General features: G+C 42.3%; 2 protein-coding genes across 4 annotated transcripts; one reads left to right on the forward strand and one right to left on the reverse strand.

The window, feature by feature from the left end:
• Positions 1-346: 346 nt before the first annotated feature.
• On the reverse strand, positions 347-8,641 carry DUSP3 (dual specificity phosphatase 3). The gene is made up of 3 exons (XM_079327523.1): positions 8,509-8,641; positions 3,494-3,720; positions 347-1,564 (listed from the first exon to the last, which is right to left on the reverse strand). Exons 1-3 carry the CDS (start codon positions 8,628-8,630, stop codon positions 1,359-1,361), a joined length of 555 nt encoding a protein of 184 aa, XP_079183649.1. The 5' UTR covers positions 8,631-8,641; the 3' UTR covers positions 347-1,358.
• On the forward strand, positions 8,629-14,890 carry LOC306812711 (ras-related protein Rab-18-B-like; the record flags this gene model as incomplete). Of its 3 annotated transcripts, XM_079327524.1 has the most annotated exons (6): positions 8,629-8,831; positions 8,898-8,953; positions 9,930-9,991; positions 12,850-12,968; positions 13,828-13,894; positions 14,045-14,063. In XM_079327524.1, 4 exons carry the CDS (start codon positions 8,629-8,631, stop codon positions 12,886-12,888), a joined length of 360 nt encoding a protein of 119 aa, XP_079183650.1. In that variant the 3' UTR covers positions 12,889-12,968; positions 13,828-13,894; positions 14,045-14,063. The 3 variants fall into 3 exon arrangements, with proteins under 3 accessions (XP_079183650.1, XP_079183651.1, XP_079183652.1); XM_079327525.1 differs by lacking the exons at positions 13,828-13,894; positions 14,045-14,063 and adding an exon at positions 14,686-14,890; XM_079327526.1 differs by lacking the exons at positions 12,850-12,968; positions 13,828-13,894; positions 14,045-14,063 and adding an exon at positions 10,291-10,308.
• Positions 14,891-15,325: the final 435 nt, after the last annotated feature.

Here is a 15,325-nt window from a genome sequence, read left to right on the forward strand (position 1 = left end):
ATCCTGTGGAAGGAAAACCAGCAAAGCTGCAGCTCAAGCAGCAAAATCACCTCAGGAATTTAACTTCAAGAATGTCACCTTGCTAGACAGAGCCTCCACCTGCCACTCCCACAGCTGCTAATACAGTGTTCCTGTTTAAAACAGTGCTAAGGTTTTTCATTCTAGAACTACATTAAAGCCCAGGTGAGAATGGAACCCTGGTTTGTGATGGTTTGAGCAACAGTTCCATTTTGCAGTGGGAGATCATTGCATTAATCTAGTGCTGTAAGTCACAGGTACACATTTACACACAAACTCAGGCACAGTGCAAAGCTCCCTTCCCAACACTGCAATGACTCATTTCATCTGTACCAAACAGAATCAAGACATCATTTATTTGAACAAAACATAAATATTTCCTATACAGTATACATTACAATGCTCGTTTCTGTTTAATAACACCATGTAAGCAATCCAAGAAATCCAGAGTGTTCTTCTGCAAACTGCTTTGTAAGCACACCTGTGCTGGAAGTGATCTGCATTCCATTCTGTGACTGAACAGTGATAGTAAAGAAGAGATAAAAACATTGTAATTCCATACAAGTTTTGAAAGCCATTATATTAGGATAGCTAGGACTTTATTATACATCCACCATAACCACTTCTAAATACTAACATTATTTCTTCCTTGTTCAAGTTCTTCCCTCAGCATTTGCTCGACATTTTTTTCTAGTATGATTTTGAAATAAAAATAAAAGAGCATTTAATAACAGGCTATTTCATGTCCATTGTAAGATCAAGAGATAAACTATTCTTGGAAACACAGTGTGCATCAAGCAAGAGATAAACTATTCTTGGAAACATAGTGTGCATCAAGCATGGGCTCTGGATGGCTTTACTATCACACTGTGTATTACAGAAATCCACACAAAACACTGTAAGCACTTCATTTTCCAAGTGAATACATCTGTGCATTTGTCTATGTGCTTCCCATTCCTTGAAGCTCCTACATTCAAACTTTAGGCACGTGTGTGCATGAAATAGAAGCTTTAAAAATTACTATTAAGAGCGAGTGAAGAGATGCGTTGGGGCTTTCAGGAACTGGTGCTGTGGTGAGATTAAACACAAAGCTTACATGAATCACATTCAATGTCAATGCATATGCTATGGAGTCTGAAATAAGTGTGAAGACAGCTGTTATCACCAGAATTATCTCTCTAGAAACATCTCTTCGCGGCAACAGTGACACAATTTGGTGCCATCCTCAAAGACAGCCACAGAGCCCAAGGACACTTCCACTACACAAGCAGCAATTCTGTTTTGCCTTAGCCCGGCGCTTGCAATTGTGCAGAGTGAAATGAAGCCCCCGGTGCCGCACCCTACGCGGTGAGGGCGCCGTGGCCGCGCAGGCGGCGGTCGAGCTGGCAGAGCTGCCGCAGGAAGCCGTCGTTGGGGCCGATGTGGCGCTGCTGGCGCACGGCGCTCAGCGCGGCGCGCACGTCCAGCCGCCGCCGCAGCATCAGGTAGGCGATGACCAGCGTGGGCGAGCGGCTGTAGCCCTCCCGGCAGTGCACCAGCACCCGGCCTGCGGGACACAGCGCGGTCAGGCTGCAGCCCGCCCGGCAGCCACAGGGGACTGGGGGGCTTGGCTGAAAGGATGGAACTCTCCCTGTGACTGGGGCTGCAGTGCAGGATGTGGTCAGAAATGTGGATTCTGTCACCAGCTGTTGAAGGGTTGGGGCAGTGACCCTGGCACAAATTATCTGCTAAAGGGCCAGCTTTAAACCAGCTGGAGCAATCTTTCCCACCGCCCATCCTTTCTCCAGGAGATATCTCCTGCTAATGGGTCAGGTGTTAAACCAGGTGAGGCAGTGATTCTTATCTCTGTGGGAATATCTCCTGTTAATGGGCCATCTTTAAACTAGCTGGGGCAGTCATCTTTATCTTTCCCACAGCCCATCCTTCCTCCAGGACATATCTCCTGTTAATGGGCCACGGGTTAAACCAGGTGAGACAGTGATTCTTTTCTCTGTGGGGATATCTCCTGTTAATGGGTCATTTGGTAATAACCAGCTGGGGCAATCATCTTTATCCTTCCACAGCCCATCCTCCCTCCAGGAGATATCTCCTATTAATGGGTCAGGTGTTAAACCAGGTGAGACAGTGATTCTCATCTCTGTGGGAATATCGCCTGTTAATGGGTCAGGTGCTAATAACCAGCTGGGGCAATCTTTATCTTTCCCACAGCCCATCCTCCCTCCAGGAGATATCTCCTGTTAATGGGTGTTAAACCAGGAATCATCTTTATCTTTCCCACAGCCTATCCTTCCTCCAGGAGATATCTCCTGTTAATGGGTCAGGTGTTAAAGCAGGTGAGACAGTGATTCTTATCTCTGTGGGGATATCTCCTGTTAATGGGTCAGGTGTTAATAATCAGCTGGGGTAATCATCTTTATCTTTCCACAGCCCATCCTCCCTCCAGGAGATATCTTCTGTTCATGGCCATTCAGTCCCAGTGCATGGCTGATAAAATTACATCATCCCACTGGGAGATGCTCCAGCCAGGGGAGGAGCCAAGCCTTTTCTACCCAGAGAAAAACTGAGATTTGGAACACCAAAGCAGCCTTTTCCACTGGATTCCAGAGAAAATCTGGACCTTCCCAAATCATCTCTGGACCTTTGGAGGAAAATTTCACCTTCTACAGGAGCACTGCTCCAGCTGAACCACATCTGCCTATTCAATGCTCAGTCACGAAGCAAGAAAGAAATTATGCATGTGTAGAAATAACTGGAATGTTGAAAGAGTTAGACAACACAAACACCATCTGTCCCACTGCACTGTGTCCTAGCATTTCTGCTCTGAGGAAACACACTACAGAAAAATGTGGCAATAAACAACTTTGCAAATATAACCTTCAACTTTCCTGCAATCCTAGGAAATAAAGAGGCAATCAACACACAAAATAATGTAATGACTTAATGTAATAAAAACTGTAAGGTGACAGTCCCTATTCTTACTATACATTTGGGAAAACCCCATGTAACAGGTATTGTGACTACTCTTCAGTACTTGTATCAACTCTGCCTTTAAATTGTAATTTCTAATGTCCTTAAGCAACTTCTAGACCCTTAACTTATTTTTTAAAAAAAGATTTTTTAAGTGATTTAACATTTCTAAGGAAAAATAGAAACATCTCTTCCCCGAAATAAACTATAATAAGATGCAGCAGCTATTTCCCATTTCAAAGTCACCCCTACAGTAGCAGACTCCCCTTTGCCATGTACTGGAGGCCTACATGTATAAACACTAGACTAAGCTGCCTTAGTGTATATTCTTCTGTATAGAACACTTAGAATTCTTTGATTCAGGGCCCTTTATCTGAATTTTTCTGATAAATAAAAATTTCCGAATCTGTCGATAATATGAGCAAAAAACCATTTTAAACAGCAAATTGCTAAGAAACAGATGCAGTGCACAGAAAACATGGTAGAAAGGTATTTCAGTTTGCCTTACCATCCTTTTGGGAAAGGGCTTTGTCAATAAAATCAGCTGCCTCCTCAAAGTAGCGGCTGAGGTTGAACTCCTGGGTGTCGTTGGCTTTAATGCCGTGGTATCTGATGCCTGTGCCTTCATAGAACTCTGCATTAGTGTTCACATGCATGAATGATTTCCCCTCTGCTGCATTCAGAACATGGGTTATCCCCAGATGCTGCAGCCTAGGAATGTTCTTGGCTATGAACCTGCACGACAAAAAGTGTCAAGAAAAGGATTAGAATTTGGTGAATCATCTCAGAATTTAGGTATTGATAACCAAACCCTTTGATTTTTCTGTTAACAAATGCCATGTACACCATGCCCAAAAGTGAATTACTACAGGCTATAAATTGACAAAAATATTCAGAGCCAGGGTCACTATTTGTGCATTAGAGCTTTCTCAGCTGACAACTGAGGACAGCACACATGAAAGTGAATCTGCATCTGCTAGATCCTACTGTGGCATAAAATTGTAACTTTCTCAACATAAAATTCTGACCAAAGCAGGAAAATACTGGAGATGATAACACATTAACTTCTAAGATTAACTGTTATCCACATAAAATAAAAAGTCTTTATTGTCAGGTACCAGTGTTGCAGAATAAGCAGCATTTGCTCCTTTAGCAGGCTGTCCAGACAAACTGACATTTCAGGGGGCAACATTTAGCACTGTGAAACAGAACTGACTTCTTATCAGGCCACAGGAAGAAAATAACTGAGCAAATGTTACTGCATCTTCCAAAGACTCATCTGAGGGCTACTAAGAAGTGCAGTTCTGTACTCTGTGCTATTCAACACCTTAGAAGTCGTGTTAAGATCTGTCAAGTCTAGCCAGCAACACAGAGATTTCATTCAGTCTTTCAGACTCAGTGTTTCTGTCACAGCTTTCAATGTCTTAGCTGAAATCAGCATCTGAATGTGGAAGAAACCAGATGAGTGATGTTTAAGATGCTAAAGTGCTTAAGTAAAGCATTCAGTACTTGAAGGTCAGCTAAATCCTTTCCAGCTCCTCAGTTTTTCCAATAATTGTAGCAAAACCAGCAGCTTCCATATTCAGGTGGCTAAAAAAGGAACCTACCCTATTAGTGAACAACTGAGCTGGATGCTACATAATAATCATTCATTTCAGGCCTGCTGATGACAATTAATTAGATCCAGTAATAATACCATAAGCTTTGGTAAAAGCTCCAGGATGTAAAATGGCAAACAATCCATCAGCTCAGTAACACAACTGACCATGCACAAATCTCTGCTTGTGCCCTGGAATGCAATCTATAGTAACAGGAGCTAATAATTAATTAATAACAGGAGAGCACTGACTAATTTTTGCCATTAACCCACTACTTTTCATTCTGAGTCTGATTATTTCCATATGTCATTACAGTATTTACCTCATTTTCCTGAGACGAAAAAAAAAAAAATCCTATGTTTTATCACACTATGTAATCTCCTAGTAAAATCTAAACCCCACTGGTCAACATGAGCAGAATGTGACAGAAAGCTTTAGCTGAAGGAGAACTCAGGTCCTGCACACTTTGTGGAAAGAGGCAGCCTAGACAGATTGTTTTCAAAAGCTTTCAGTATGTGCCTAACTGGAAACAGAAATATTTTTGAAAAACTCCCTACAGTTCAATTCATAAATTGCAAATACAGGAAGTCTTAGTATTAAGCTGAACTCCAGATAAGCCTTTGTGCAGTATCATTTTGGACAAGTTTCTGTGAGATGGCAATGCATCCAGGGCTTTTGGCTGGACACAGATAATCTAAAAACTTAAAATAAACACCCCAATTAGTCAGTTTACATCTATATGATTCTCTGAGTCCATTCACTCACAATTTTGATGTAATTCAAGGCCATGAACACCTTGTGAATTCCTTTCTTCCTGATGACTGCACACTCCTTAAGTTCTGGTGTAAGCAGATGAAGACTTATGCATGACTGAAGCTTCTACATTTCCTGCTGTCTGTGCCAAGCAACTATGGCAATGAACCAAATATTTGTAAGACTTCATTACCCAAACAAATGCTGACAGATTTTCCATCTGGCAGGACATCATCTGTGCCAGGGGAGAAGTTTCAGTGTCTGGAGAATTCTGCTTTCAACACAAAAATCTACAGAGCAAGGCCAACCCCAAAAGTGTTAATTCAGCAGTGAGTTCCTACAATTTGGAGGGTGAGAATATTAATATTTGCTGACTGTTCAGCATCAATAGGAATTCCCATCCTGAAATCATGGTTGAATCTGGTAACAGACTGCCTTCCCTGGAGGCAAACTCATTCCCAGTGAATGATTTCTGCAGATTTTACAGATGATTTTCTTACACAGCTGGAGGTGAAAAAGAGAGAATTTGTATGCCATTTGTTTCTCCCTTTCCAAACAGTCCTTGGATATCTCTCATCCTTAACATTTCATTCCAGCTGCATCATGTTGGATGTTGAAATGCTAGCTCCTTCAAATAGCAGAGAGATGCTAACATCAGCTGCATCTGGTTCCTGAAAAAAACCCACAGAATCTTGTCCATTCTCAGTCTAGTCCTGTGAGTAACACCAGTAGAAGTGTTTCTTTTGAACAGAGATTAATTATTTTACCAGTCACAAAACACAGGTTTTGGAGAACCATTCATCAGTAATTAAGGGATAGATGAGGCTATGAACTACTTGTATATGGAATTATAAGCAAATAAAGCATATTTTTAATGGCAAGAAATGCCAGCCTATTAACATATTTTAATTTGCACTGTCATATCCATACAAAATAGTTTCCTTACCAACATTTCCCTTACAGTCACTACATTTAATATTAATTTTGGGAGAATGCCCTCCATACTCCTTACAGCACACCTGCACTTCCAGGACATTAAGAACAAAGAATTGTTTCATGGGTTACTCACATACATTAAAGCAGACAGAAAAAGTAAGATTGGGCATTCAAAACCAGAACATTTTTAGCAAATCCAGGTCTGGAGACGTGGCCAGAATCATTGCAGGTTTCATCTGGGAAAAACCCCACAAACAAATTCCCTTAGTAAGGAGTCCAGAAATCTAAGTCTGCTCATTTTCAGGCAAAACTGCTTTTTACAAGAATGGGTGTTCTGGATAAAAAACCTTCACCCTCCAGTGTGCTGACTGCTCCCTCTTCTCCCCATTTTTATGTCACCTGATAAATATGAATTCTGTCCAACCTTTCTGGCCAGACTAAGATGTTACAGTGAAACACATCTCCACTTATCCAGAAACACAAAATAATGTGCAGTGCATCCCAAATTGTTATTTTGTTATTGTTTGAAAAATATATAATTGTGCTAATCTACCCCCTACATAATTCTTGGTTTTTATTACGTTTTTACTCTTGTCTTCACAAATACCATTGAATCTTCTTGAGAAGTCAGAATTTCCTACAGTAACACAGAAACCCATAATTTTCAAAATATTTTATCATGTTATCTCTGCATTTTCATTAATTTTGACTTTCATGTATTGCCTGGAAGATTGAGTACTTTAGTTCTGCCTGCAGCTTGAAGTCACTTGGCAGATAAATGTTAATCTACACTGTGACCCAATTTAATCTCATCAGCCTGAATGTCTCCATGCTGTCATTTTTATCTAAAGATGAATTACAGCAGGTAACCAACAGAAGTTTCTGAGTCTCACTCAAAAGTTTCAATGTTTTCCTGTGAGTTCCTGTTCAAATTCTATTGCTTTTACACCATGTATTGGCATTCCAATCCCCCTACTCTGGCTGCTCTGTGAATTGTCTAAAATTGTTTAAAAGTGTTTATTGTTTAAAATCTCTGCTGCTTGTTGTCCAAACCATGACCCTACATTGCACACAGCAAGAATACAAAAGGAGGACATGAAGCTCAAAAGGAGGTTTGAGATTCATATATCAAAGATATTGTTGCCCCTTTAAAGTCTTGACAAATTAAGTAATTATTTGTTCCAATTGTGAAATAGTTTTTTTCTGCCACTAAGTTATTTCTTACTGCTGCCCTCCACCAATTTTCAGCATTTTTTAAAAAACACTGACAATATAACTGCATGTTTTCTGTTTGTCCAACTAGCAGATGAACTGTTCCTATGCTACAAATTGCACTGATACATCAGATTTTTATCACTTATGACATAAAAAGTCTTTCTCAATGGTCAAGAATTCCACTAGAGATTGTTCATCGTGCAACTTATACATTATCTGTTCCTAGACACATTTGAACATATTAAAGTCCATATTCTATAATTTAAATAAATTACTGAACAATGAAAACGACTCTGTAGTAGCTGCCTTCAAAGTTATTTATATTTATAGCTTTATATTTATATAGTCACTGTGCAAATCAACTGGCAAGCTATGACTTAATTTTTTCCAGGTAACTGCTACAAATATTTAGGAGATGGTGGCTGTCAGACACCAGAGGATACTGAATTATTTCAGTCCCATTTCTAGACTGAGTGCATGTCCTGCACCAACTGGCAGCAACAAATATAATTTGGTTTGGCTTTGGATAAAGTTAATGACACCCTACGATCTCGACTTGCATTTCTTTAGGAGGTGCGAGCCTAAAATAGAAACAGGGATCTAGTGCATTGTGCATGTTTATTAAATAAATAAATAAACCCTCAATTTCACTGCGGAATCAACAGGATAGGCCAGGACTGGAAGAGGTAATGGAAATAATGATGTGGTGCAAAAATAAATCGCGCAGAGATCCAGCAGATCCCGTCCTGTGTCCGGATGGAAGCACCGGGAGCTGCTCGGTGACGGCCCGGCCCGGCCCGGCCCTTCTGCCCACAGGACACCGAACCCAGCCCGGCCCGTCCTCCTCCGGCCTTTTCTGCCCACAGGACACCGCTCCCGGCCCGGCCCCGCTCTCTCCGCCCACAGCACACCACACCCGGCCCTGCCCGGACCCTTGTGCCCACAGGCACCGCAGCCGGCCCGGCCCCCGTGCCCGGCGGGCAGCGCACCCGGCCCGGCCCCGCTGCGCGCCCTGACTCACGCGTTCCCCACGTGGATGCGCGGCACCACCTCGTTGCTGTGCGCGCTGGGCAGGCTGTAGCAGCCGCTCTCGTCAGACAGGAGCTCGTTCAGCTCCTCCACCGAGATCTCGTACTCGCCCATGGCCGAGCCTCCGCCGCCCGCCCGCAGCGCTCGGAGCAGCGGCTCCGGCCCGGCCCGCTGCCGTCCCGCCCTCAGAGGCGGGGCCGCGGCGGCCGCCGGAGCGGCCGGAGGAGCGGGCGCTGCCCGGGGAGCGCGGCCCGGCGGGACGGAGCTCACGCTGGAGCTGCTGCTGCTCGGGGACAGCGCCGTGGGCGAGTCCAGGTGCTGCTGCGGCCGCGCGGAGCTCCGGGCGCGGCCCCGGCTGAGCCCGCGGTTCTCTCCCCGCAGCCTCCTGCGCAGGGTGACGGACCGCGCCTTCGAGCCGCGCCTGAAACCCACCCTCGGTGAGCGGGGCGGGGGTGTTCTTACTGGGGCTGTTCTTTTGGGGGTGTTCTTTTGGGGGGGTTCTTTCTGGGGGTGTTCTTTTGGGGGTGTTCTTTCTGTGGGTGTTTTTCCTGGGGTGTTCTTTCTGGGGGTGTTCTTTCTGGGGGTGTTCTTTCTGTGGGTGTTCTTACTGGGGGTGTTCTTTCTGGGGTGTTCTTTCTGTGGGTGTTTTTCCTGGGGTGTTCTTTCTGAGTGTTCCTTCTGGGGATGTTTTTTCTGGGAGTGTTTTTTCTGTGGGTGTTCTTTTTGCGGTTGTTCTTTCTGGGGTGTTTTTTCTGGGGGTGTTCTTACTGGGGGTGTTCTTACTGGGGGTGTTCTTTTTGGGGGTGTTGTTTTTGAGGGTGTTCTTTCTGGGGGTGTTATTTTTTGGGGTGTTCTTTCTGGGGGTGTTCTTTTTGAAGGTGTTTTTTCTGGGGGTGTTCTTTTTGGGGGTGTTCTTTCTGTGGGTGTTCTTTCTGGGAGTGTTCTTTTTGCGGTTGTTCTTTCTGGGGGTGTTCTTTCTGGGGGTGTTCTTTCTGGGGGTGTTCTTTCTGGGGTGTTCTTTCTGTGGGTGTTCTTTTTGCAGTTGTTCTTTCTGGGGTGTTCTTTCTGGGGTGTTCTTTCTGGGGTGTTCTTTTTGGGGGTGTTCTTTTTGGGGGTGTTCTTTCTGGGGGTGTTCTTTCTGTGGGTGTTCTTTTTGCGGTTGTTCTTTCTGGAGGTGTTCTTTTTGGGGGTGTTCTTTCTGGGGTGTTCTTTCTGGGGGGTGTTCTTTCTGGGGGTGTTCTTTCTGGGGGTGTTCTTTCTGGGGGTGTTCTTTCTGGGGGTGTTCTTTTTGCGGTTGTTCTTTCTGGAGATGTTCTTTCTGAGGGTGTTCTTTCTGGGGGTGATGCAGGGGTGCCAGGGCAGTTCATTCGGACAGTTCCTTCTGACGATCTTCCCCTTGTTGTTACATTTCAGGTGTTGATTTCAAAGTGAAGAGAATGGTGGTGGAGGGCCGTGCAGTGCTGCTGGCCATTTGGGTAGGTTTTGTTCCACACAGGGGGATGTGATGGTACATTTGAGAGATGTACCAGCTTCCAGAGCTCCTTTCTGTGCTTTCTTCTTCCTTCTCTCTCTTTGCTGAACTCTCTGCATGTTGAGGTTGTGTACTGAGGCTGCAGCACGTGTAGAATGTCTTGATCATACTGTTATAAATACAAATTCTGCTATTGATTTTTCACAAATACCAGCATGGATACCATATGTGTGGTGTTGAAATGGATTTTTTTTAGTATAATTTTCTTTAGGAATAACATAGGCTGATAAAGTCTCTTTGTAGTGAGTGAACTGCCTTGGTTGGTAACACCCAGTGAAGAAGTGATACACCAATTACCTGCACCAACCATCTGTAAAAATTAAAAACCACAGCCCAAATTAAGATTGATGAGAAAAACTAATTAGAAACACCCGTGCTCTAAAAAGGCAAACTCAAGGAGTGGCCATGTGAAACTGGAATATGAAAAATAAGTTTATAGAAAAGTTTGGAAATGTATGATGTGTCTATGAATATACAATGGGCTGATGAATTGAAGGGGTGTCTCCAAAACACCAAGCACTCAGCTCTTGTAACCTTTTACTTTATTATCTCTTACTTTTAATAAACCTTCTAAAATCTACCAAAAAAGCAAAGCTCGTTTTTCACAGTGCAGTACTTGCAGGCAAACAAAAACAATTCTGAAGGCATCCCCAGTCAGGGTGTGGTAATTCCTGCAGTTCTAGTAGAGCTTTGCCTGCTCTTTGCAGTTTCTCAGGTGAGTGAACAAAGGTGATGCTCGGGGTAGCAACTCAGTGATGCTTTATTCTGGTTAAAATCATGCCAGAAAAACCCACAGACTTGTTCTTGAACTATTTAAAGGTTGATTCAGACTTAGTGGGAAATTCAGATATTTGTCCTGAACTCAGTGATGCTGTATTTTCAGCATATGCAGACTGAAATCAGATTGCAGCTGTGTTATCAGGATTATTTGTAATATAAATATAAATATTTGTAGTATATACTTCTAAGTGGAATGAAGGAGAGATTTTATGTGTGTGGTCATAGGTATTTGAGGAAGAAATCACTATTACTAATTAAGTAATTGGGACTAAATACAATCTCCCTAGTAACAATGAATTGAATTATGTAAGTATATTGCCAATTTTAGTTTCTTCTTTTTAAACAAAGAATAAATAAATTACAATATAGCTGTTAGTCTGCCAATTGTAAGCTGTACATAAAAGGAAATAAATTTTTTTAAAAAAATCATATTTGTGTGATTTGTTGCCTCCTTACTGTTTGTTTTGAGGTTCTTTGAATTTCATATTGTACTTAGTACTTCATTTATTCTTACTTATTCATGAATTTAAGTGAGACATACTGCAGTAATAATGAATGAAACTACTGATTTTTAATTTCTTACCTACTTAGGTTCATAGCAGTCTTGTAGTTCTTTCAAACCAGGTTTGTCTTGTGCTAAAGGAGCAGAGGGAGATGTTTGGAACCTCTGTCTCCCTTCCTACAGAAAATCAATTATTCCACATCTCAGTTCAGCTGGTTTTAAACCCATCTGTGTGGCTGCTTGTCTTTTATTTCTCTAGAGTCCCTTTTATTTTCCTGTTGTCTCTCTCATGTTCCAGGTGTCTGTTTATCCTTTTTACATTCAGTCAAGTCCTCTCCATGCTTTTCTACCACTCCTTAACTATTTGCTGCTGCTGTTTTCTGACTGCTTTCCTCATTCTCACATCTGAGTATTTCATGTATCCTTACTGCTCAGGAAAATTTTAAATTTGCTCATCTTGTTTAGTTTAAAATACCTTTTTTTTTTTTGTTCTAAATGTATTTGATGTTGTGTGTTGGGTTTTTTCCCCCTCCCTCTGTAGGACACAGCGTTTCAGAGCACTGACTCCCAGTTACTACAGAGCAGCTCAAGGAGTTGTTTTAGGTATGAAATAAATGGGAGAAAAGCAGATTATAGAAATTGTGGTCTTTAGTTCTCCTCAGTTTGCATGTCCTTGCAAAAGGAGGTTATCCAAGATAATCAGAGGAATAATTATGGTTTTTACAACATTACTGCTCATTAGCTAAACCACTGGCAGGAAATACTGCTGCTTCAAAATATTTTAAATCAGAAAGACAGAGATGTTATGCTGCAAGCTGACATCTTATTATAATAAATTACTGCCTTTGTAGTTATCACTTGGGTGGTTTTCTGGTAATAAGGCTAATCAGGGGTTGTGTTGTGTTCTTTCCCCCATGTTTTCTTCTTTTTTTTCTCAGAAATTATGGATTTGGTTATGGTGATTATGGTAAGACTTGAGGTTTGTACACAATGGATGGCTAAGCCCTTCCTGTGTGACAACAGCAATTAGAAAACAAAGGGATTTTTAATTCCAGGGTTTGTGAAGGCTAACCTTAACTTTGGTGTACAAAATATACTTTCTCTGATTTTTAAATTTAGTGATTTATGTAAATGCAGTTACTAAGTTACCAGTGCCCAAAAGTTGCTTTTAACTCAGTCCATGTTTTTAGCAGCAGTGTGTGCATGTACTTATACATAAAATTAGGTGACAAAACACCCATTTTAAAATACTCTGTGTGGCCCAATTCAGCACTACCAACAGGTAGAATATTTCTGTTGGTAAATCTGATTTTCACTCAGAGGTTCCTGTGTTCTGTAATCCTCAGGTGACTCTGGGTGAGCACAGTGTGAGCAGTGTGTGGTTGATGCCTCTCTCTGTAGTTCCCTGGAACCTTTTATTTTTTCCAGGGGGTCAGGAAGTGTGGAGTAAGTTCTGTCACAATGAAGGAAACATTGTCCAGGACTCTCCAGGTGTTAAGCTCCTTTTCCTCTGTTCTCAGTGTATGATGTTACATGAAAAGACACTTTCACAGGACTAGGAGGATGGCTGAGGGAGCTGGAAATGTACACCACCAACAGCAACATTGTGAAGATGTTGGTTGGCAATAAAATTGATAAGGTCAGTTTGGGGATCCTTTTACATTCTTCCTGGATTATTTATTCACCACAGTGTGTAAATGTCAGGTTAAGTGCTGTCAGTAACACAACTGTTGTGTTAAGAGATAATTTACTCTACAGCTGAGTTGGGAAGGCTCCACTTCTATCATTTTAGAAGCAGATATTGTTAAAGATTTTAATGAAAGCTTTCCTGGAGACATGCAATTGATGATATTCCATTAAGATAGTGCAAGGTTCTGCCCAAAAACTGCTAACACTGCACTTACCTGCAGCACAGGTAAAGAACAGAACTGCTGCTTCCTTTCTGAGCAGCCTCTCAGGTGGTGGGGAAGGGGAGCTCAGCTCTGGGATGGCTGCAGAGGCTGCATCTGGGGGGCACTGCCTGCTCTTTGTTTCTGGTGCCTGTGCACAGTGAGGTGCTTTGCTCTTGCCTTGCAGCAAGAGCTCCCAGTGTGGCTCTCCTGAGCTGGGCTCCCCTCTGCCCCTCCCAGTGTGCCCAGAACCTTTGATGGGCTTTTTAGGCTTGACTGCTGAGCCTTTCTGGCATGGATCTTGCTTCTGGTTGATTCAGAACACAGCAGCATTTATTTCCTGCTGATTTGGCACATGGGGTTGGGCTTTGATGGTCCTGGTGGGTCCTTTCCAGCTCAGACATTCTGTGTTTCTATGGTTTGATGCTGGTGCTGTTCAGCTTCACCCCCTAACAGCCAGCCTGGCAGTGAGCTACAGAGTGGGAAAATCCAGTTGATTAATACATATTACAGACATTTCTTCCTTTCAACAAGACTTCATTTCTGCAGTGGTGCTTTATAAAGTGGCAAGTGTAGCTGATTTCAGTCATGTTCCATTTGTCTCTGCAGCCTGACAGTGAAATAGAGAGGAAGGAAGGGCTCCAGCTTGCTAGGGAACACTCACTGCTTTTTATAGGTATGCACCTCTGGGACAAAAACTTCTGCATCAAATGTTCATTTTGGTATTGCCAAACATGAATGCACAATTGTATTTCAGGTTGATGGGTTGCTGCCTTTTTTTAGTACCTAATTAATATGGGTTCCTTTTGCTGTAATTCATATGCAGGGATGAAGGTTTCAGCTTCTGCATTGACTGCAACTAGAAACACTTTTCTCTGAAACAGATTTACTGCATGTACTGCACAGGCATGAATTTTTTATTTTCTTGAAACTTTTTAATTTTTCAGAAGACTGAAATTTTCCTTCTTACTGATGTCTGCAAGGACCTTTCATTTCCAAATTTCTGTTGCAGCTTCATAAAAGATTCTTAGAGCAACAATAAAATGTTCAATGTGAAGATACAGAGGTGGGGAACAACCTGAGTTTCTAAAGAGAAATCATCTTGAAAAGATTTCTAGGAGAAACTGAAACACATAGGAGACAACATGCAATTTCTTCTGTATTATTTGTTTCTCAGCTTTGTTATGGAATAATTATCTTCCAGATTTACTATCACAACCTGAGAACAATTTCTCTGTTATGGAGAAAATGAGGAATTGTGAATTTCTTTCTAGGTGGAAAAATGTGATATTCAGAGTGGGATGTATTTCTGTTTGTCCTATTCAATAAGTGTACCTTTAAGAGACAATGGAGAGGAGATTCACTCATTTCAAAACTCCCATCTTCTCTCTGGTCCCAAAATAAATTTTTACTAAGTGAAATATATTCCCTGCAAATAAGAGAAAATATTTTTCCCCCTTCCTCCAGAGACCAGTGCCAAGACAGAGGATGGAGTTCAGTTTGCCTTTGAGGAACTGGTCCTAAAGATCCTGCAGACTCCAGATCTCTGGGATGAGAGCACAGGGGAGAAGGGAGTGCAGCTCAGGGAATCTTCAGCACAGCAGAAAAAAGGGTTATGTGGTGCCTCCTGTGCACTTACTTAAATGTGCAGGTGGCTGTTCTGCCTGACTGGGGGGGTCTTGAAAAGAAAAAGGGGTGGGGCTGGAATTCCAAGCACCAACCTGTGCCATGTTTGATGTGCATCAGTTGTGCAGATCCAAAACATGAACTCATTAGCAAAACACATTTTTATTCATTAATAAAAACCAGTTTCTCCTTCCCTTTTGCACAGCTGCTGTATTTTTCTGGTAGCTCTCAGATTTTTCACTATTAAATCATAGTGCTGTCCATTCAACATGCACTTCTGCTGGAATTCCTGCCTTGCCATAACTAAGGTGCTGTTCAGTTCTGGAATATTATTGAGAAGCTTCTCTTCCCTGGGAAGGCATGAGAGGCTTTTAGTCACCCAAGTGACCTTAATGCAGTTCCTCACCAGGAGTGAATAACTTAACCTTGAGCAGTGCACAGTTTCCTGATTTTGGATGCTTTGAAAAAGTCAAAATTGCTC

This window comes from Erithacus rubecula (assembly GCF_903797595.1).
Source record: "Erithacus rubecula genome assembly, chromosome: 27".
Lineage (NCBI taxonomy): Eukaryota > Metazoa > Chordata > Aves > Passeriformes > Muscicapidae > Erithacus > Erithacus rubecula.